Source organism: Cetorhinus maximus, chromosome X, assembly GCF_964194155.1.
Source record: "Cetorhinus maximus chromosome X, sCetMax3.hap1.1, whole genome shotgun sequence".
NCBI classification, from domain to species: Eukaryota; Metazoa; Chordata; class Chondrichthyes; order Lamniformes; family Cetorhinidae; genus Cetorhinus; species Cetorhinus maximus.
In genome coordinates, this window is record NC_135917.1 from 2,147,643 (window position 1) to 2,169,935 (window position 22,293).

The 22,293-nt window shown below is 42.4% G+C and overlaps 1 protein-coding gene across 1 annotated transcript in view; it reads left to right on the forward strand.

The window, feature by feature from the left end:
- Positions 1 to 17,426, forward strand: part of LOC144672704 (STE20/SPS1-related proline-alanine-rich protein kinase-like) — a 51,141-nt gene extending 33,715 nt beyond the window's left edge. Inside the window, exons 10-17 of the mRNA XM_078534631.1 lie at positions 524 to 572; positions 2,697 to 2,762; positions 4,890 to 5,012; positions 6,415 to 6,482; positions 7,023 to 7,075; positions 7,474 to 7,542; positions 8,083 to 8,147; positions 14,685 to 17,426. Coding sequence (XP_078390757.1) covers positions 524 to 572; positions 2,697 to 2,762; positions 4,890 to 5,012; positions 6,415 to 6,482; positions 7,023 to 7,075; positions 7,474 to 7,542; positions 8,083 to 8,147; positions 14,685 to 14,756 — 565 coding nt within the window. The 3' untranslated portion in view covers positions 14,757 to 17,426. The remainder of the gene's footprint in view (positions 1 to 523; positions 573 to 2,696; positions 2,763 to 4,889; positions 5,013 to 6,414; positions 6,483 to 7,022; positions 7,076 to 7,473; positions 7,543 to 8,082; positions 8,148 to 14,684) is intronic.
- Positions 17,427 to 22,293: the final 4,867 nt, after the last annotated feature.

Genomic DNA, 22,293 nt, shown 5'->3' on the forward strand with positions numbered 1-22,293 from the left:
AAAGCACCAGTTGCTAACTTTGTGGCTGGGGACCATTCACTGCTTAGTCAGAGCACATATACCTCCTGAACAGAAATATTCTGCCAATGTTGCTGGGTAGGTTATATTTAGTTGCAATAAAAGCTTATGTTGAGTTGATGCTGCTGAACACTTATCAGGGCATTCACCCCATGGAATTTGGCCGTGCAGTGTTTCAGTATGACTGACTGCATATTGTGTGATTAAAGATTGGCAGAGGCCTGCAAGTATGGTGCAAGCCTACTCCATCAGGAAATGCCATGGCAAAGGCTTAAAGGAAGTAGTTTAAAAAAAAAGCCAATTGTGCTCGTCACATTCTAGTGGAGTCTGTGAAATGCAGTTTTTGCTTCAGAAGTGTGATACTGATCTCTGAATATTGCCTGTTCTTGCACCAACCAGTACTTAGGCAGGCTGGGGGATATCTCACACGTGGCAAGTGATGTCACATGAGCTGGTTTCAAGTGCTGCACAGGTCCCAACTCACTCCATAAACTCTATTTTTCAGGCCCACAGCAGCAGAGCTTCTGAAGCACAAATTCTTCCAGAAATCAAAGGTAGGCAAGAGGAGGAGGAGGGATGGGGGGGGCGAGGGGGCAGGGCAGTGAAACCACGAGTGTCATTCACCAAGAGTCTATTTTACACAGTGAAGTCTGTGTTAGCAACTTGGCTATGCAACTGAATTCCAATTTCCTGTTATCATGCCCTTCTCTGCAAAATAGTCTTCATTGATAATCTCTTCAAGAGGATGCAGTAAATGTGTTCAAATCCCAACCCGAGTTGCCGTTAAAACTCAGCTAACCCTTTGGGGCTTTATTTTCCAGTAGAAACATGGCAGCAGTAGGGAATCTAAAGAGGAAAAATGACAGAATGCACAATTTACTGTTCTTCACCCAGGCCCAGGCATTTGCCACTTCTGCTTTTGAGAATGAAAAGAAACCTAGATGAGTTCAGCTAACTCGGCACAGACAGAGAATCAAACCTGGGATCTTATCTGAACAGCTCAGTGCCAAACCATGCTACCTTTACCGCTTGTCCATCGCAAAGAACTCTCTGCTTTTGTTGAACAAGCATATGGGCAAAGAGACTTCTAAAATTGCGCAATCCAAATGTCTATGCCTGGCAAATTGGTCTTTTGAAACTCTTTCCTCTTCCTGCTCCCTGGACAAATTTCCCGACAGCCTTACTTGCCCAAACACAATGGAGGTAATTTTGCCTTGGTATAAAACAGGGGACATCAGGTTGGCTGCCTGTTATATACTTATTTTAGTTTTTCTTTCAAGAATACAACATGCAATATAATCCAGTATCGTCCTGTTTTATACCATCAAAAGTTTAAAATGATCCCAATATATTTTGTTTGAGTGTACAGTATTGATGGGAGGTCTTGTGGCACAACAGGTAGCGTCCCTGCCTGAGCCAGAAGCTCTGGGTTCGAGTCCTACCCCAGGCCTTGATGGCCAAGAAGTTGCATTCATAATGCAGCCAAATAGGCGATCAACCTGAAAATCCTTCTAACACAAGCCAATGGGAGATGGTAAAAGCGGGAGAGATTCCTAGTCAGCCACGTGCTGCAAAGAAAGTTTGAGCCTCTACCATCACTATCCATAGCTCCAGACAACAACGTGCCTGTAAGTGAATGTTGGCATAGCAACTTGGACTCTGAATGATCTATAACACAGTGTGTTATTGATATTAGAATGAAAAGCATTAATGGTTGCTGATTTTTGTGTTGTGCAAACTCAATGGGCTGAGTGGTTTCCTTCTGTGCTGTACCATTCTACGATTACGATCCTGATCTTGGCTGCACGATTACGTTCCTGATCTTGGCTGCACTGTTGGGGTGGCTTTTGCCAATTTTCCTTCTTCCCTGTTGGGAACTGCTAATCATTGGTACATCCCCCATGGCCGAAATCAGGAACTTAACGTGTGGAGAACTGCAAATGCCTCCATCTTCATTTCCCTCAGGGCTTCCCACCCGATGTTTATATCTCTCAGCACCATTTCCCAACCAAGAGGGGAGGAAAGGCAATTCATCCCGAGGCTGTGCCAGTGCTACTATGTAACTGACTATGTAGAGACATCCGGGAGCAATTGATCAATATGTTTGTGAGATGGATCTTGCTTTCAACTTTTTTGAAGGCATATGGAGAACAGCAAGCGTGGAGGACACTACACTTGGAGCTTAGAAGAGAGGAAAGTTGAGAGGAGCACTGACTATACTATAATAAATTAAGGAAAGGCAAGACAGATTGAGACAGAGACAGGTGACCAATCAGACAGCAGGCTATTGTGTGGAGATTGTGAGAAGCTTCATAAGAACTTCCCCGACTGAGCAGGAGTGGAAAGTTCATTTTTTCCACTGCTTGGCATCTGGTCTAGCTGACAGAGAAGCATTAAATGGTGGGAATGCACAGGGGGTCAGTAAGCAGGTGGAGAGAGGGGAGAAAAAAGGTTGCTTAAATGCCCTTTCTGTTCCAGAACGTTTGAAATGCCCTTGACTGATATTTTGATAGCTTGAGACGAGAACTATGGTTAATTTCACTGCAGTTCATTGGAGAGGTATGGGAGTGTACTCGAGTAATGATTTCTACTTCATGGGCTGAATGCAAACAGTCAGAAGCCAGTGCTTTAACCAATAGGACCTCCTGTCTCATGTGGAACTTGTTCTCTTGTTTCAGAATAAAGAGTATCTGATGGAGAAGTTGTTGGGCCAATCATTAAGTGGAGGGCAAAAGGACACAAAGGTAAAGACAACTCCCTGTAATTATTTACAGACAAGGTTTCTGGACAAGATTTGAGTTGTGTCTCTGCCAACTTGGCTCAATGGAACAATGCAATGATAGTTGAGGTGTTTTAAATATATAAACTGCAATGAGCAGATGAGTAAACAAAATGCAAATGAAGTGACGTTAACTTAGAAGGCAGATGCTTGCAAAGGTCATGGAACCAGAATGAACTGCTGTTGGTTTGGAACAGAAGAATAAAGAACTACTTGATTCTTTACAAAGAGGGAAGTGTTTGTTACTGTGGAGTGCAATGCAGACAGACCAAATTGCAACAGTTCACTGGAGAGATATTGGGGTATAATTGAGCAACAATTTGCACTTCAAGCCTCACCCATTAAACAGGAGACTCCCTCACAACTGTCAACGCGTAAGATAGTGAACTGCATACAAGTAGTTGATTTTCCAGTCTCGTTTAAATACTGGGTCTTATTTAGACCTAATGTTTCCCCCCACTTTTTTTTTTAAAAAGTCAAAAGGGGCAATGTTTTTGAGATGTTAACCAATACTAAAATTCCCTAAAGCTTGGCCCAAGAAACAAGCACTCTTGACATAGAACAAAGAAGAGGGATACAGTGGGCCACTCTCAGATGTGCAATGTGGACTGGTCAAAGACACAGAGGGACGCATTAATCCGTGGGCTTTTCAACTCTATACACTGCGCAAATAGAATTCTTCTATCTTCTTGCAGGCTGACAACACAGTCCAAGCTACTGGCACGGTGCCAAAGTCTGCGAGTGAGCCAGAGTCTAACAAAAAGGTCTGTATTCTAAAAGCATTAGAGAACGTTACCCAGCAGAGACAATGCAAATTTTAACGACAATTTGCCTAAATGAAAGCACAAGGCAGTACTATTTAGTTGACCAAGTCACACTCTTGCCTCTGAGTCAAAAGGTACGAGTTCAGGACTTGGGCACATACCCTAAACTGACACTGCAGCGCTGCCCTGTCAGAGGTGCTGTCATTCAGATGAGACGTTAAACTGAAGTCCCACCAGCCTCTGCAGGTGGACATTGAATAGCACCAGGGGATTTTCTCTAAGAAGAGTGGGAGTGTTCTCCTGGTCAACACTTGTTCCTCAACCACCACTGCCAAAACAGGTTAACTGGTCATTCATCTCATTAACATTTGTGGATCTTGCTGTGCACAAGTTTCTGGCTGCAATTGCCTACAAAACAATAGTGACTGCACTTCGAAAGGAATTGGTTTCTCAGTGATGTGTAAAGGCACTGTAGAAATGCACATCTTTCATTACTGTTGGATACACTGCATGCTTACTACAGTGTCAAACTTTAATATTCACAGTGCCAGCTGTGGCTCAGTGGGTAGCACTCTTGCCTCTGAGTCAGTAGGTCGTGGATTTAAGTCCCACTCCAGGACTTGAGCACAAAGCTTTAGGCCAACACTCCACTGCAGTACTGAGGGACTTGCTGCACTGTTGGAGGTGTCATCTTTTGGATGATATGTTAGACCAAGGCCCTGTTTGACACCTCAGTTGGACGTAAAAGATCCCATGGTACTATTTCAAAAACGAGCAGGGGAGTTCTTCCTGGTGTCCTGCCAAATATTTCTCTCTCCATCAACATCACTTAAAGGTTATCGGTTCATTATCACATTGCTGATTGTGGGAGCTTGCTGTGCGCAAATTGGCTGCTGCATTTCCTACATTACAACAGTGACTACACAAAGTATTTTTGCTGTAAAGCACTCTGGGACATCTGGTGGCTGTGAAAGGCGCTATGTAAATGAAAGTCTTCCTTTTTCCAAATAAACTGGAAATAAGCTTAACACCTACTCAGCCACATTTCTTTTCTCAAAGACAGTTTCATTCCAAGTGTTCCACCTTCATCATGTTAGCATTATCTCCTAGTAAACCAATTGGTTAATCTAATCACAGTGAAGTTAAAGATAACAAGTTGCTCAATTGCAGGACATTACCTAGTTAATTACAGCGGGATAGCAGATGTACTGATGAAGGGTGAAATCCTGGCAAGAGTCCACTGAAGAGAGAAGATGGCAAAAAAAAACTTACCAAAAAAAAATCAATGTTGCCAATTGACTTTTCACCCGTGTTGTGATTGACCATAGGTGAGACGGGTCCAGGGATCAAGTGGTCACCTGTACAAAACAGAGGATGGAGGCTGGGAATGGAGTGACGATGAATCAGGTGATGCATATGATGAACAGAAACCTACGGCGTTTCAGAAAACTGTGAGTATTTTTTTGTCTATTGCCAGGCACAAGAATTAACAATCTCTCCTTTTTAAAACGAGATACAACCCAACAAAATCTTTCCTGATAGTTCACTGGTTTTATCCATTTGGAACTGAGCTACACAAACCAAAGATCAGGGGTCTAATCCCTGGTCTGTGCTCAGTTGACTGATTTCAGCCTCACGGTAGTAGGGATACTAATTGGTTGGGGCTTCTGATCAATATTCATTGACCCCTTTTGGAAGTACACCTCTGTAGCTGTCAGGTTAAGGAGCAGGTTCAACTGTCCCATCCAGAACTGCCCCTGGAGTTATTGTCTTACAAGAAAGGTTTGCTAAAACCAGTGACATTATACTTTCTACATTCTACACTTTCAGAATGTTACAAAGAGGTAACACAACTTGCTGATTTCTGCAAAGAGAACATGACTGCACCCTCATTAGAAAGGCTTCCATTTGGCATTCCTTGATGCCTCAGCAGATCATAGCTGGGCCACACCAATTGATCTCAATACTTCTGTTAGGGAAGGGAATTTCAGCCATGGTGCTGTTGTGACACTGCATGAATGTTGGGTGAGAACAAGAATGGGACTGCCAGGTAGCCTGCCAATATGGACCTTCAAGGTCCATGCACAAATAATGGGCACTAGGGCAGGAAATTGGAGGGGGACCAGTGTCTGTGGAACTAACCACAGCCAGGATGTCACTACCTTACAATCCCTTTTGATTGTCAGTGAGAGAAAGGAAAGGCCCTTACACACAGCAGCACGTCCCAGTTTCTGAGCAGTGACTCCACATTCATTTTGTGCGTTAGATTAGTACAGCAGCCAGAGGCAAACAGAACAAGGATAGATGTCTGGCAAAACTCATTAATGCTGACTGAAAAATACAAATAAGACCTGGACAATTTGTTGGATGACAATGGTAAAAACCTAGAGGCTCCCATAGTTTAATGCATGATCCTGCAATCCTGCTGATAAGGGATAAGTTCTAGACCCTCACACTGCCCTGACATTTTTACAATACATTTTGTGCTACACTTATTATTAGCCAGTAAGCTTGTGCCCCTGAAGAAATGCTACAAGACGACTGAGGATAGATAGGCAAATCTGACACTACGAACCTGTTGTGTGAACCTATGGATTAGCAATAACAAAAGGATTAGGTCTTTCCAGAGTGCAGTTGACAAGAGATATTTTCTTTTATTTTGGGATTTGGAGTAGTGCCACAAGGTAAGTGCCTTCATATGATGAGCCAAATGGGATATTATCACAGTCTTTTTACAAACACATATTTTCTAACTTGCAGAAGCTAGCAGAGCAGCCCAAGAGCCAAGGTCACATCTGAAGTTTGACAAGAACACAATATTCTAATTAACTTTAACGTTTGTGTTTTTGACAGGAACAATCTGAAAGTCCATCTCATTTAAGTAACGAGGATAGCTCTGTGCATCTAGTCCTGCGACTAAGGTAAGGAAGATTCAGCCTTCACTAGATCTTGTGGAAAGTTCCTTGTGCACACACTGACACTGGCCAACATTTTAGTGGAATAAGCTGTGATGATGGATGAACTAGCGTCTGTTCACCTCAGTTGAGCACAAGTAGTATGTGTGCTGAATTAGAGCATCTCTGCCAAGGCTTCCAATGGAGTAGTTAAACAAGGCAGCCCGAAAAGGTGCTACTCCTGATTTTGGTCACTGGGAGAGAGTCCAGAATAAGAGTCACTGTCATGGAGAGAGATTGATGTTGATTGTGAAAGGCTGGATCACCCAGGTCTCCTAGAGGGGATAGTGGGGGATGTTCACTTAAGGGCGGAAGGCACCAGTAGTAGTTTGGGAGAAGGGGAATGATGTGGGGAGGGGGAAAGAAGGGCAGATTTTCAAAAGTAAAATGTTTTCAAACTCTGAAGGCAAGTCCTCCCCTCAAGGAAAATTAGAATTTTAGAGCTGGAAAAGTTAATACAGAAACTGTGACACAGCGCCTGGATTAACTGTTTTAATGTTTACACAGGAATTTACGAAGGGAGTTGAACGACATCAGATTTGAGTTCACTCCAGGGAGGGGTAAGTTCCAGTGTGATATTTATTAGAGATGATCTGTCAGAGAATTAGACTTCAAGTCATTGATGTTTAGTAGCTGGTAATAGAATGGCACCAGCAGAGACCTGACCCAAGTCGCCCTTTTGTCTCGGTTAGAAATGGGGCATTGGTCAAGAAATCTAACTGAAAATGGAACAAGTAACCAAATAATTGAGGGGAAAGAAGGACAACTTTTCTTTTTTAAAAAAAGAGCTGCTGTGGGTGTCCTGGACCACAATGAATAATGGACAAGGACAATGCATTCATTGACTGTTAAAATTTAAGTATCAGATTGTCGTTGCCCTGGTCTGTATTAATGATTACATTAATTACACGCACAATTTTTTGATACTGGAACCAATTTCAAACATCTGTCCCTGTAGACTCTGCAGTTGGTGTTTCTCAGGAGCTCGTCTCTGCAGGTTTAGTGGACAAGTTTGACATGATGGTTGGTAAGTCACAATTTCATCGTATTCAGTTTTCAGAAGAATTTAAAGCCAGAGCAGCAGTAAGGACACTATTGGTCTCAGTACCACTGAGCTGGGGGTGGGGTGATAGTGGAAAAAGAGGAATAAAAACACAGGGTTCCCACCCGGAGCAATGCAATAGGCCCAAATGTGACATGGAAGCAGGGGTTGGAGCACAGAAAAACAGGCAGGATTCATGCTCCTAATCACTGTCCACTGATTCATCCTCTGCCCCTGACCCTACCTGTGTGGGTATTGATTTGGCAATAATGCTCATCATAGTCAAATAGGCTGCTGACACTCAGTCTGGGTTCACACATGGAAGTCTGACTACCAAGAGCTGCAGGCACTATTGGATCCTGACAACAAACACACAGCCCCTTCCAGAGAGATGGCAGGAAAAGTTCCCCTCCAATGTATTGCCTTGAGGGCTGTGTCCCACCACACACTGCTCAACTAGCTGTACAACTGTTGGATGTTACAATGTCCTGTTACTTGACAACTTTTTTTCTGTTGTTTCTTTAGTGGCTAACAACTTGCAGAGACTAATAGATGATCCTCATTCAAACAGGAGCCTCACATTCAGACTGGTAAGGAGACCAATTAACAAACACCCTCTCTACGAACTTCTCAAATGTTCAAATATTTAAAAGGCTGCACAAAGGCAGTTGTGTGTAAGTTCATGGATTGGCAACAGCTGATTTTTGTCCTAACTCTTGACAGGTTTATCATTTTAAAATTGGAGAATTAATTTTCTCTTGCACCTCAGCTGTGACTTGCCAAACAGAACTGCCCAGGCCTGGTTCAGTTTAACATTCCTAAAACTGCAGACTTGATTCCAACTCTGAGCAATGCTTTAAATAGCATATCCTAGGGGAACTTTCCTATTATCCCACTAACCATGGCTCAGGTATCTAAAGCAATACTGTACCTCCCTTTTACATACAAACCTTTTTAGTACTACAGGATTAGCCTCATTGGCAGCTATCCTCCAACCTCTTTCCTCTGCTTCTCTCCATTGCCATTCTTAAACACTAACTAATCTTGATGTTTCCATCTCAAAAATCAAGACCACTCAAGTTTCAAACTCCACATCCTTGTCATTGGCAAGCCTACCTATTTCCATCTCAGCCCCACTGCCTGGCTCTATTACCCCAGTGTTCCTCTTGTCAGCCACCCCACCCAAGTTCCACCCTTTATACGCTGCAGCATCAAAAACTCCACCTCTCGCATCCTCTCCTGTTCAAAGTCTGATTCTCCCATTTACCTGTGCTCACCAACTTTTTTGGTATCTGGTTATTGTTCAAGTTGTCGGGTGCTTGGGGCATTTTATTTTGTTGGAGGTCCTGTATAACTAAGCTGTTGCTTGGCTGTAATATTCTCAAGTGTTAGTGGGCTTCCTGCAGCCTGTATTGATGGAAAGCCCTTTACTTGTCACCACGATGTGGACACTTTAACTGGGATAAGAGGCTAGTGACTGGCTTGAAAATGACTGGGCAGTCTCAATCCAGTCCTCAGTCAGCTGAAGCACAAATCAGAACAGCTTCACAATCTCACCGAGATGTCATGGCTAGCTGACATGGGAATGGGGGAGAAACATGATTTTGATACAATGGGGGTGCTTTTCCAAGCTTGGGGCTCAGACACACTGTTGGGCAGAAGAGGGAGAGCTTCACTGTGCATTTAATTGCTGTATCTGACCTCGGAATGCTTTTTGATACAAGTGGGTACTTTTTCCCCCCCTCCTTCCATGGCTTATGAAGCCATTTATAACACTGGTACTTCACTCAACTAAGCCAACACAGACCAGGGATCAAATAGGGAGACAAAGAGCAGGAAACTATAGGCCAGTTGGCCTAACATCTGTCATTGGAAAAATGCTAAAATCCACTATTAAGGAAATAGTAGCAGGACATTTAGAAAATAATACAAATCAGGCAGAGTCTACATGTTGTTATGACCACAGCAGATGTTAATTGCTAAGTAAACCAAATCCCAGAGGGAAACTTGGCTTACAGGCCATACCCTTTTTTTGTATTCTGAAAACAAGAAGAAAACATGGTGATCTCAGCAGCAAGTCCAATAATGCTTTTGTGATTTTAAAAATTAAAAGTTTTATTAAGAATAAAAGAAAACTTAAGCACACAAGATGACAGTTACACAGTTAAAATTAGTCTTATAAAACTTTCCCACAAAAGATGCCCTACTGGGTCAGACCCATAAGTAAACACCTTCCAGGCAACTCTCCCTTATAGATGTTTAACATATAAAAATCCAGTAATATTACCCAAGGCAAACTGCTGTAGCTTTAATAAAGGCATACCACGTGACCTCTTAAACACACTTCCACTCTGCTATGGAAATTCAAGACTTCAGAACAAGACAGCTTTTTGCAGCCCAAGACTTTTCTGGCTTGACCAGATGGATGATTCAAACTGCATCTTCTCCCAGCCTAGAGCAGCTTCCAGGAGATCTTCCTCACATAGCCAAAAGCCAACAGCCAACCCCTAAGCTCTCCACAGTAACTCTCAAATACCTTTCCCCCTTTTTATCTCCAGTTCCATTGTTCTCACACCTCTTTGAAAACTTAAATCTGTTCAAATAATATCTTTCATGTTTCTATTTTGTCTCTGCTTTCGGGTCAATAAAATGTAATATACCCTTTTCTGTTTACCCATGGAACTCCTGTAAGGTGCAAAAATGTTTCTTGATACCTCTGACTTCCCTTTGATATTCAAATGAACTCTCAACTTATCTAAAAATGCAAATGTTAGATCCAACCTATTTACTTGTACCTCAAACTCACCACAATATCTTAGTACAAATGCACACCTAACGCCTCTATCCTTTCATGTCTTACCTCCCAGACAACCTGTCTCTAGTAACCTTTCCCCAGTTTAATTAAATCATTTATACACACACACACACACACACACACACACACACACACATTCACAGAATAACACAATATTCCCCCAAAATATTTTTAAAAAACATCCATTCTCGCTATAGTTTTATGAAAGTGAAAGTGTTTTAAAAATGTATTAGTCCGTTAGGGACGTAACAAGCAGGGTGGATAACGGGGAACCAGTCTGTGTAGTGTATTTGGATTTCCAAAAGGCATTTGATAAGGTGCCACATGAAAGGTTACTGCACAAGAGCTCATGGTATTAGGGGTAATGTATTAACATAGACTGAGGATTGGCTAAGTAACAGAAAACAGAGTTGCAATAAATGGGTCATTTTCAGGTTGGCAGACTGTAGCTAGTGGGATGGGGCCTCAATTATTTACAATCTATATCAATGACTTGGATGAAGGGACTAAGTATATCGTATCCAAATTTGCTGATGATACAAAGATAGGAAAGCAAGTTGTGAGGAGGACGACACAGAATCTGTAAAGGGATATAGATAGGTTAAGTGGGTGAGCAAAAATTTGGCAGATAGAGTACAATGCGGGAAAATGTGAAGTTATCCACTTTGGTAGGAAGAATAGAAAAGCAGATTATTATTTAAATGGAGAGAGACTACAAGTCACTGAGGTACAGAGACTTGACAGGGTAGATGCCAAGAGGATGTTTCCCCTCGTGGGGGAATCTAGAAGTAGAGGGCACAGTTTCAGAATAAGGGATCTCCCGTTTAAGACCGAGGTGAGGAGGAATTTCTTCTGAGGATTGTTAGTGTTTGAAATTCTCTTTCCAGAGAGCAGTGGAGGCTGAGTCATTAAATATATTCAAGTATGAGTTAGACAGATTTTTGAACTACAGGGGAGCCATGGGTAATAGGGAACAGGCAGGCAAGTAGAGTTGAGGCCCCAATCGGATCAGCCTGTGACCTTACTGAATGGTGGCGCAGGCTTGAGGGACCAGATGGCCTACTCCTGCTCCTACTATTTATGTTCTTAAACCTTGGTCCTTCCTGGTCTAGATGACTAGATCCATCACACTACCTGATGCCTTTAACCGCTAATGTGGAGACTCTGTCATTATGTATATTCAAGGCTGAAGTTGATAGGTTTGTGGACTAAGAAAATCCAGGGTTACGAAGACCAAGTAGAAGACCCATGATCTTATTGTCTGGCAGAACAGGCTCGAGGGGGCCATATGACCTACTCCTGTTCCTATTACTAATGTTCTAAGCCATCAATGGGAGTGCTACCACCTCATTTTACTGGTTTGTTTACTTTTAAACTCAAACTCTTCAGTGTAATCAAAATTCTGTATGGGCCTCATCAGCTTCCCAAGATCGCAAAATATCCTCGGCTTAAAGTCTTTTGCAAATGGTTTGATCTTAGTTTAAGTGAAAGTAAAAATAGTTCTGAAATGATGTGGTTTGAATGAAGTTGGTCATCAATGATTCTGAACCCTGCTCTTCCCTCAGTATAACACGTGGTTCAAGAGTGATCATTCATGCCAAGCCAGTAATCTGAAACTGGTGAGAACCTGGAGTAAATGGTATGGAGATTGGATCTGTCAGTCAGAATAGAACTGAATTCAATCACCAATTATATGCTCCTAAAGAGTAATGAAACACTTCTTGGAAAACCATATTGCCAACAAATGGAGCTTGTTGGCGCCTTTTTTTTGGGCGGAACTGAATGTTTCTTGGAGGGCTTAAGTGGCCTTAGTGCTCTAAAATGGTGTCTATGGTGCACACGCAAACTGGTGGGGCAAATTGCACCAGGTGCCACGTTAGCGAGGGTACTTGCGCGCATGCAGTGAATGGCTGCCAGAAGTATGCCGAGCAGGCAGATTACGATGTCAGTTAGTGTACAACACTGATTTAACGCCAGCAATGCCATTTTGGAGCTCAATGCTCCAACTAACAACCTCGCACAGCTAAACATGCATCAGTAGCAGGAAGGACCCTTCCACTAGCACTATTTAAAGGGAACATCAACTTCTTAGAGGTTAGTTGCTGGTTGATTTTCTTCTGGTTGTTGCTATGACTCTGCAAATGTTTGGTGCTTTCTATAATTGCTTCAACATGTGAAAGTCTTCAGGGAATGTTGGGGCAGGCGCTGAAGATGTTTTTGCTGATTTCAAGGCTTCTGCGCAAATCAGTTGCTACCATACATGGCTATACTAGTAGGCATTCCCCTTGGAACAGAACATGACTTGGAGAATTAACAGAGGCCACACGGATCAGGACAAGCTGCTGGAAGAGGAGGAAGAGGAACAACATATGAGATGTCTGTGCTTCAGTAAAGACATCCTGACTGAAATCTGCTACCTGCTGTAGCAACAAATACAACTTCAGAGCCGGACTACATTGCCAGTAGCTGTGAAGGTGTACGTGGCGATGCACTTTTACACTGGCTCCCTCAATGCTAGAGCTGGAGATATTTGCAACATCTCGTAGTTTGCCATCCACTGTTGAATGAGGGAGGTCACTGAGGTTCTTATTCAATGAAAGCCAAATACATTTCGGGCAGAGTAAACACGCGGCTTTGCTAGGTGTGCAGACTTTTCTGCAGTGCAAGGTGCTGTAGACTGCATGCACATCTGCCCTATACCAGAACAGATAGGTCTTCAACATCCAGCTGGTGTGTGACCATAGACAGAGAATCAGGCAGGTCAACACCAATATCTTGACAGTAGTCTGCTATATTAGCTACATTTGAACCACCACAGCAAACCAAAAGTTGGTTACTGGCCGATAATGGCTAGCCACTAATCACATGGCTGATGACTCCAGTGCACAACCTATGCATACATTGAAAGCTATGCTGCTACACAAAGTACGATAGAGCAAACCATTGGCATGCTGAAACAATTTTTAGGCTGCCTGGATGGCTAGGAAGCTCTATGCTACTTGGCAGAGCAGGTGTCAAGATTTGTGGGAGTCTGCTGCATGCAGACCAGATCTATGGCGAGCAGCTATGGAGCATGAGGATTATCCAGATCATGAGCAGGAAGAGGAAAGGAGGAAGCAACCTAGACATCCCCTTTCTGCCTGGACTGCCAGTGAAGGATGCTATAAATGTAATATCAGTAAATACAATGCCAATTCCACATCCACCCACACCTGGTCTTACTTCTGTCACTGAATATCAGTGTCTGCTTGACCACAATACAAAAATAAAAACAAAATAAACATTCTAAACCAAATTTATAAATGAAATCATGGTATATTGCACACACAAGTCAACTAATCACCTTGTGTATTCCCTTAGTGTTTTTCTCTGCCTTTACCTGTTCTAATGTTCCTAACAGTGCTACTCCAGTGGTTTTAAGCATGACTGGTGGGGGAGACTACAGGTGGCTTTGCAGGATGCCCTCAGGAGATTTGGGCCTAGAAGGCTGACTGTGGATTGCACCATTTTGGTATGGATGGCAGCAGTCTGGGCTGGCTGGCAGGCAACAAAGGCACTGGCAGAGTGGCAGACAGAATGCTGTCTTCTGGAGGCAGCACAGTAGGTTCATGCTCTATGGAATCACTACTGGAAGAGATTGCGGGTTTGATGTGACACCCTACAATCCCCTTTGCACACTAATCCACAACCATTATGGTAGCAGTCTGAGCCTCCCCTGTAGGACTTGGGTGACTGCTGGTACTGCAGTGGAAGTTGTAACATAGACCATCAGATGCTGCATCATTGTTGGCTCCACAAGTATCTGAGTAAAGTTGGCTGCCATTTCTATGGAGGAAATGATGGGTTTCAAGTTCTGCGCAAACTTCTGTGCTTCCTCTATGCTCCTGGACATTGATCATTGGCTTTCTGGCAGGCTTCCCAATGCACCAAGCATTTTGTTTTGCAAACCCATCGACTTTCTTCTGTAGGCTACACCATCACATTGCTCACCAGCATCCTTTGCTGTGGAACACAGGTGTGCCCTCAACATCTGGTGAACTGGTACTTGAGCTATCCATACCCTCTGCTCTGGCTGCAAGCCACTCATGCCCATTGCTTCACCACATGCAGATCCTGCCTCTAGGCTATACTCTAAGATACGCGCAACGTCAGTATCTGAACCGGTAGCTGCAAGTGAGAAATCATGTAACGGTGCTGTGTCTTTAGCCCCGTACCTCCATTTGGCATCTGCTGACCAATCAAGATGTAAAACTAAATGATTGAAAGGAATGCCAGCTGGAAGCTCACTGTTTCCCCCTCGTTCTCCTCACAGGTCTCTGGCTGTGAGGGCTGCAGCCCTGATGAAACCAAACTCATTGGATTTGCACAACTCAGCGTAAGATGACGATTCGCCTCAGCAACTGGTACCAAAGAATTCTGGGACTCTCTATCAACACGACCTGAACCTCCCCTGCCCCTCCCCAAGAGCACTTTATACATGCTGTTTAATTATTATGCTTCTAGTCCTCTGCATATTATCAATACTGTAGTAGTAATAGTTCAGTATTCAACAAAGGATTTTCAAAAGATTGTCAAATTACCCAGCCCTAGAATCAGCTCCAATATCTTAACCATGTACAATGGGTTTGTGCCTCCTTGAATAGAACAAAGTGTCTTAATTCAATTCTAGAATTATAAAAAAAGCCATTTTATCTCCCTCTCCCTTGCAGCCTAGGTCAATGTTTGAAGGTAAGAAACAAGAGTAAGGTCTCAAAACATGAATGCACTTAGTCAATTTAATTTAGATTATTTGCCATTTAATTTGCAGGATTAGTCTCATCTTTACTTTTCCTCTAGTCCTGTTAAGTATTGGCATATAAAAAGTGTTAATTGTACTGAATTTTCCTCAAGGGTAGATATACATATGCTGCAGCACCACTGGGCATAAGGCTGTATTACATTTACAACAATAAGACAGTTGAGTACAGCCAGTCATTCTCATGTCATAGGAACTTTTAGTCACCAATTAAAAAAGGGGGAAATTGAGTTAGTGACATAGGAAGATTAAAGAGCTCCTAGTTAGAAATGGCTAGTCTCTTGCACATAGATGAACAGTAAACATTAGTTGCCGCAGCAGTGAACTGGGCTTGGAAGAATTGTTATCAGAGAGTTCTTTCAGATAAACCCTATGGTTGGAGCCCCATCAGTAACTTATTACAACAAAACAGGCTACTTAGGAGACCTCTTAAGTCACCTTAAACATCTTGTCTACAGGATTTTCTCTGCAAAACCAAACTTAGAGCACCTGTTACAATGTCATAAGGGTTTAAGAGTAACCTGGTTTGGGCTCATCAAAAGAATCCACAGTATGAACTCAGTTTATGTAGTCCAGTCTTGCTGTTAAATGAACTGGACAAAAGAGGAATATGAAAACTCATCATTATGTCTATGATGTAGTTTGAAATCTGAAATGTGGCTCTTTAGTACTCTAATTGGCCTTAGTTGTGTGTGGGACCTGTCTGGATTTAAGGATGTTTGTTCTCCTTTAGCTCTCCCCACTGATCTTTTTAGTGGCTCAGTGAGTTAAACAAAGGAAATTTTTTTTAAATCTAGAAAAGCACTCAGCATTTCTCACTGCTTGGCTTGGAATCTAATTCATCGCACTTCTGCACAAGCTTGCCTCAGAGAATGTGTTTCAGCACCCCTGGCTTGATGAATGAGAGGAGTCCTTCCTGTGCATCTCAACAGTCAGTCAAGGAGTGATAAGATGATGGTTGTGGGGCAGAATGTTTCTCTCAGCTGTTTAAAGTGTTATTAACATGCAGATATGATTTATATTTTTTAACAAAATGGGGCAGGGGATGGAAGGGTAAGGAAACACAGAGGCAAAAACCCTGGAGGGCAGATAAATGAAAGACCTATTCCAGAATTATTGTATTCAAGGAATGCGGTATTTCTGAAGTAAAGCACATACAGATTGCAATGTCACGGGGTTCCTGGAACACTTATGTCTTGGCTTTTGTCCAGCCACACCCATATGCTAGTAGTGATATGTTCACCAAAGCATGGAACTATGGGTATAGCACCTCTCTGAATTAGACTTGAATTTGCACAGTCCATGCCTAGAGTACTTATTCTGCACTTAATGATATACTTCCTCTGGGGAAGTAGTACACCTTGATAAGAGATATTTAAGTCTCCTTGGACCTCCTCATTACATGGAAGCAAGACTTGCTGAATGTAACTTTAGTCATGCAAATCAAAGGATCCCTGCATCAAAATTCTCTTTTTTTAAAATAGTGTGATGCAGTGATCCATCAAGATGATGAAATAGACAATTTGTGAATGAAGATCCACCCCCCTGCTTTTTGCTGCAAGTGTCAGGGTCCAATTACAGAACAGGTTGAAGTCAAGAGGTTGTAGGTTTGACTCCAGCTCAGCTCCATTGTACACTTCAGGGGCAAGAAATGGGTATTACACATTTGAGTGGCAGAACTGAGCAGATCCCCTCCCAAAACCAAAGATTGATGTGGACCATGGGCCTGGAAATTTCAGGAAATATAGACTGAAATTATTTTTATGAAATTAAACCTAGAAGCTGTAAAGATCAACATAATTGTAGAAATGTGATTAGTAAATGGGACTTCTCCTGTTCCAAAGTACTTCATAGAATTTGTAGTAACCTCATTCTGAAGTAAAACTGCAAAACAACCAAGTCACCAGTTAAAACTGGTCTAACTAACCACATTAATGATATCAGCTAGGCTGGAAAATGAACAAAAGCTCTTATTATATCTTAGTATGGAGTTATCTGCAAGGGTCAAGTATGTGGCCTGCAGATAATGACCACTCACAGATGGGTTTTATATTCAATCCCATTGTCAATGAATGTCTCTAAGACATTCTCAGTAGGATAACAGCCCAGTGTGGTACCCGGAAACAGAAACCAAGAACGATCCAGGATTGATTCCTGGCCTGTGCTGAGTTAGCTGAAACAAAAACAGCTGGAAAAACTCAGCAGGTCTGACAGCATCTGTGGAGGGGAATACAGTTAACGTTTCGAGTCCGTATGACTCTTCATCAGAACTAAGGAAATATAGAAATGTGATGAAATATAAGCTGGTTGAGGGGGGTGGGACAGGTAGAGCTGGATAGAGGGCCAGTGATAGGTGGAGGCAAAGAGGAGATTGCCAAAGATGCCATGGACAAAGGGGTGTTGATATTATCTAAGGAATGTGCTAATGGTGACATTAAGGATAGAAAGCAGGACAAGCAAGTGACAGATGGCCCTAGTGGGGGTCGGGTCGGGTGGGGGGAAGGGATGGAAATGGGCTAAAAGGTGGAGATAAAACGATAGATCTAATTTCGATCTATCGTTTTATCTCCACCTTTTAGCCCATTTCGATCCCTTCCCCCCACCCCACCCGACCCCCACTAGGGCCATCTGTCACTTGCTTGTCCTGCTTTCTATCCTTAATGTCACCATTAGTACATTCCTTAGATAATATCAACACCCCTTTGTCCATGGCATCTTTGGCAATATCTTCTTTGCCTCCATCTATCACTGGTCCTCTACCCAGCTCTATCTGTCCCACCCCCCTCAACCAGCTTATATTTCACCACATTTTTATATTTCCTTAGTTCTGATGAAGAGTCATACGGACTCGAAACGTTAACTGTATTCCTCTCCACAGATGCTGTCAGACCTACTGAGTTTTTCCCAGCTGTTTTTTTGTTTCAGATTTCCAGCATCCGCAGTATTTTGCTTTTATCTGAGTTTGCAGCTGAAACAGTTTGAGAGGAGCAATGATGATTAAAGAATTTGGGCAGAGATTAATACTGTATGCGGTTAGCCCCTCTCTCTTCTTTTTCCTTCCCACCCTATACCTAACATCCATATGCTAAAGAGCATGCTTTCTTGAGGAAAGCACTTAGAATGAATCAGAAACACTGTACATTGCCACAATACGTACATTATCATGCTCAAGTGGGACTGCAGAGACTTGCCAACCTGCCCAAATAGAGGAACTGAATTACAAATACACACTTGGTCCTTTACTCCTACTGAAACTAATAGAACCTTACCCCCAACCAGGCAGTTTTACTTGCAGTTTGCCTGGTTCAGTCTGACTCGTGCGCATACAGTTGGATCAGAGAGAGATAAAAAAACAATCACTGGACCCACTGCAGAGAAATACAAGAACTCCTGTGTAAACAGGTGGATGGGTTCATAAGAGAACAGGGGTGGATGAGGGGAAGAAACAGTACATCAATCCAAAAGCACATTTTTTGAGGGAGGGTTGTGGAGACACAAGGGGAGGACAGTTTAATTATATAGGTTTGCTCAATAGTGTCCTATTCTTTTCTCAGCATTATGTTTTCTGCAAGTTCATAAACTGGGATACAGAATTGGCCATAGCATATCAAGTGGCACAGTATGCCAGGTATTGCTGGCATTCATTTTAAAGTGGGCAAAGAGGGTGTGCTTCACACTTTATTCTAAACACAGCTGTGAAATACCCGGTATTCTGGAACTGGGACAGTTCCTTCATACACAGAGAATATGATGAAATGGTTTGCTGTAGGGTTGCCATTTGTCCAGTTTTGAGCCAGGTATCCAGAGATTAAGATATAAATTTGATACCAGCAAGCCCAGATTTTTTGATGAGCATTGTTTTAAAATCAGCATTAACCAATTGGGCTACCGCTGATATTAAAAGATCATCAGGAAACTTGGGTGCAAAATCAGAGTCATAGAATTATGCAGCACAGAAACAGGCCTTTTGGCCCATCGTGTCCATGCCAGCCATCAAGCACCTAAAAGGAATTAAAAGATCAATTTCCTGCATATATTGCTGTGTCATGATGTGGAAACAATTGGAGGAAATTAGCATTTGAGATGGATAATTCTTCAGCAGCATAGCAAACTTCAAACTCAAGCCCCAATCCCACACACAACCGGTATTATTTTGGCAAAATATGGCAACCCTAGATGCATGATTTTGGGATCTCAAAAGCATAGAAGGGAAACCAAGTTCTGTTCAGTAACCATTAAGTGCACGGTTGAGGAAAGTGCCTTGTATTACTGCTTTCCATGAAGGATGTACTTGGTACTAGATGTATACGAAGCATTGTAAGGACTTATTAGTATACGGGTTTCAATGTATTAATACTGCTGTTGTTTACATCCCATGATTACTGGATATACTGTATCCTCATGGAAGACTGCAAAAATTGTGACTAATATTTTATTTAAATGTCCTTGATGTGAATGTGGGGAATTGTGAAAGGATTCCACCATTTTGCAAATGATTTTTGTTCTTAGACATTGTAAAACGTTCCAGCAACCAGCTTGTTGCACTAATGTAAAAGCTCTTACTATGGCAGTGACATAGGCAGTTGTGATTTGTCAATTATATATTTGGTCTTCCATTTCACAAACACTTACTGCCACATGCATCTACTGCTGTTACAGTCCAGATCCTGGACTGATCTGTTCTTCAAACCTAAACCACAGACTATGGCAGAGAGCAATGGTTAAATTTGGATACAAGCAGATCAGTCCAGGACCTGTTCCAAGCAGGTGTTCTCCTCCAACATAGAAGTACTTAAAAGGTGAGGATTGCAGATCATGTGTAAAAGCAACACTGAAACAGCCGTGTAGGAGTGACAGCCCTAGCTACCTTGTGGAGACCACCTTTTAGGTGAAACAAACTGGTATATCCATAATTAAAAACTTGCACACTTCAGTCCTAGCATCAATTCCTGAATTGGCCGGGATGCTAAAGCTAGGAGAGCTGGGATTGGAAAAGCAAACTATGGTAGGGCCGCCACATCACTCTCTTCTGATAAGACCCTCCTCTGACCAAGAGTTTGGTTACCCCTTCTAATATCTCTCCCTTTGTTTCAGTATTGCATCTTTGACTGATCATGCTCCTGTGATAGGACAATCTACACAAGCACATTTGAACATAGAAGCAGACATTTATAGCACAGAAGGGCGAACATTCAGCCCATTGTGTCTGCAATAACTCAACAAGACAACTGATCCCACTTGCTGTAGCCAGATGTGTGTTTAAAGAGAAATGCTGTTTTAAATGGAACTTTTACTGTGTTTTGTTCCAGAAAATAACCAGGCAACCACTGCTAAACCCAGGGTGGTTTAAACTGATTTAAGGTGGGCTTCTGGCCCGATCGCTATCCTGCAATCCCTGTTGGGAGTGAGCGCGCCTGAAAAGGGCACACTCCATCTTCATAAAAATGTGATCATGAAGAAATGGCAAAAAAGTTTACTAAAGATGCACTACACATCAAAACGTTATACAATTGTTAACTAGTAGTTGTGGAACTATGTAACCAAGATCCATTGGCCACAAATCAACTCCACAAATGACAGATGTGCACCTTTAAAACAAAACCACCTAAATCAGGCGTTGTGCCCGTCGTCCACATATGTCAAGGGCCCAATGCTGGTTTTGGGTCCACTTGCCGAAAGAAAACAGGGATGAGTGGAGACGGCACCAGGCCTGCACTGCTCAGGATTCTTCAGTAGTGGAATACTTGAAGAGTGCATTTTTTTCAAAATTGTTGCTGTGGAGCCAGGAGGGCTGTCCTGGCTGTACAATACCCGATTGCCTCCACTTTCATTGCTACCCCACGACCCTTGAGATTTAGCTCCAGGATGCTGTCAGGTATTCATTTTCCTGTGGAAGCAAATATCATTAATGAGAGCCAAGGTCCAACTAGGCCTCCCAGTTGGCATTTGCACAGCACATTTCAGGCCTGAAAACAAGCCTAAAGGAATTTCAACCTGTTACTCAGATCATTGAGGGGGGACAGAGAGAAAGAAGCTTTGATATGATTGGCATCTACATGATCATGGTAAACAAGTGCATAATGCCTATGCTAGCATTAAGTGTTGAAGCCGTGATAGTAAAATATCACAAAACCCAAAGTGTTACATTTTCTACTACACGAATGGATCTCTATTACAGTAAGGTTTACACTCCAACCCTTGACTTTAGTCTTAATCTGATCGCACTGGACCTGTACATAGGATATTAAGGAGCATCTATAAACAGCAATCTCATTGCAGTCCCAATAGCAAATTTTGAGAAAGCAGCCCAATAAATGGCAACCTTAAATTATACCAAGACAGCAGAAAACTTCATTTAGGGGAGGATGGGGAGGATATATAAATATTTTTCATTTGTGTGTAAAAAGTGACATTTGAAATGGATGTATCTTAAAGAAAGCACCAAACAATATCTCAGCTTTATGCTTCAAAAGGCAACTGTACAACAACCAGCACTTTGTGCCATAGAAAGAGCTTTGGTCAACTGGTAGAGTTGAGAAATGGTTTATGATCTTTTGTTTGCTCCCTCTCCTACATTCCATGTTATCACCTGAGTAACACCAAGTAAAGTCACCACAATCCAATTGTTCAGAGTCTCTGCACTAATTAATTGCATTTTCACTTAATGAAAACAAGTGTTTCTGGTCAAGTATTCTCTCAGCAGTGCACAATGTGGACTAGTTCGCAATGGAGACCTGGGACTGTTTAATATAGATATGTACCAACCTCATGTTTGGGCTATTCTCACAATTAGAGTTAAGTATTCAAAATCTCACCTTTAATTGGTTACCTTATTCATCATTTGTGTGTTGCAAGCATCGGTTTAGCTCAGTCAATTGTATTCATGCCTGAGGTCATGGGTTTAAGCTCCACTACCAACTTGAACACGTTGGGTCACCATTTCAGAGCACTACTGAGGGCATTGCTGGAGATGCCACCTTGTGGATATTATGCTAAACTGAGCATCCATTTACCTGCTTGGATGATGTAAAACTCTATTTGAGGAAGAGCAAGGAATTACCCCAGGGTTCTGGCCACCCTTCCCCTCTCTAATCAACACCAATGATGCATTATTCAGCTACTTACT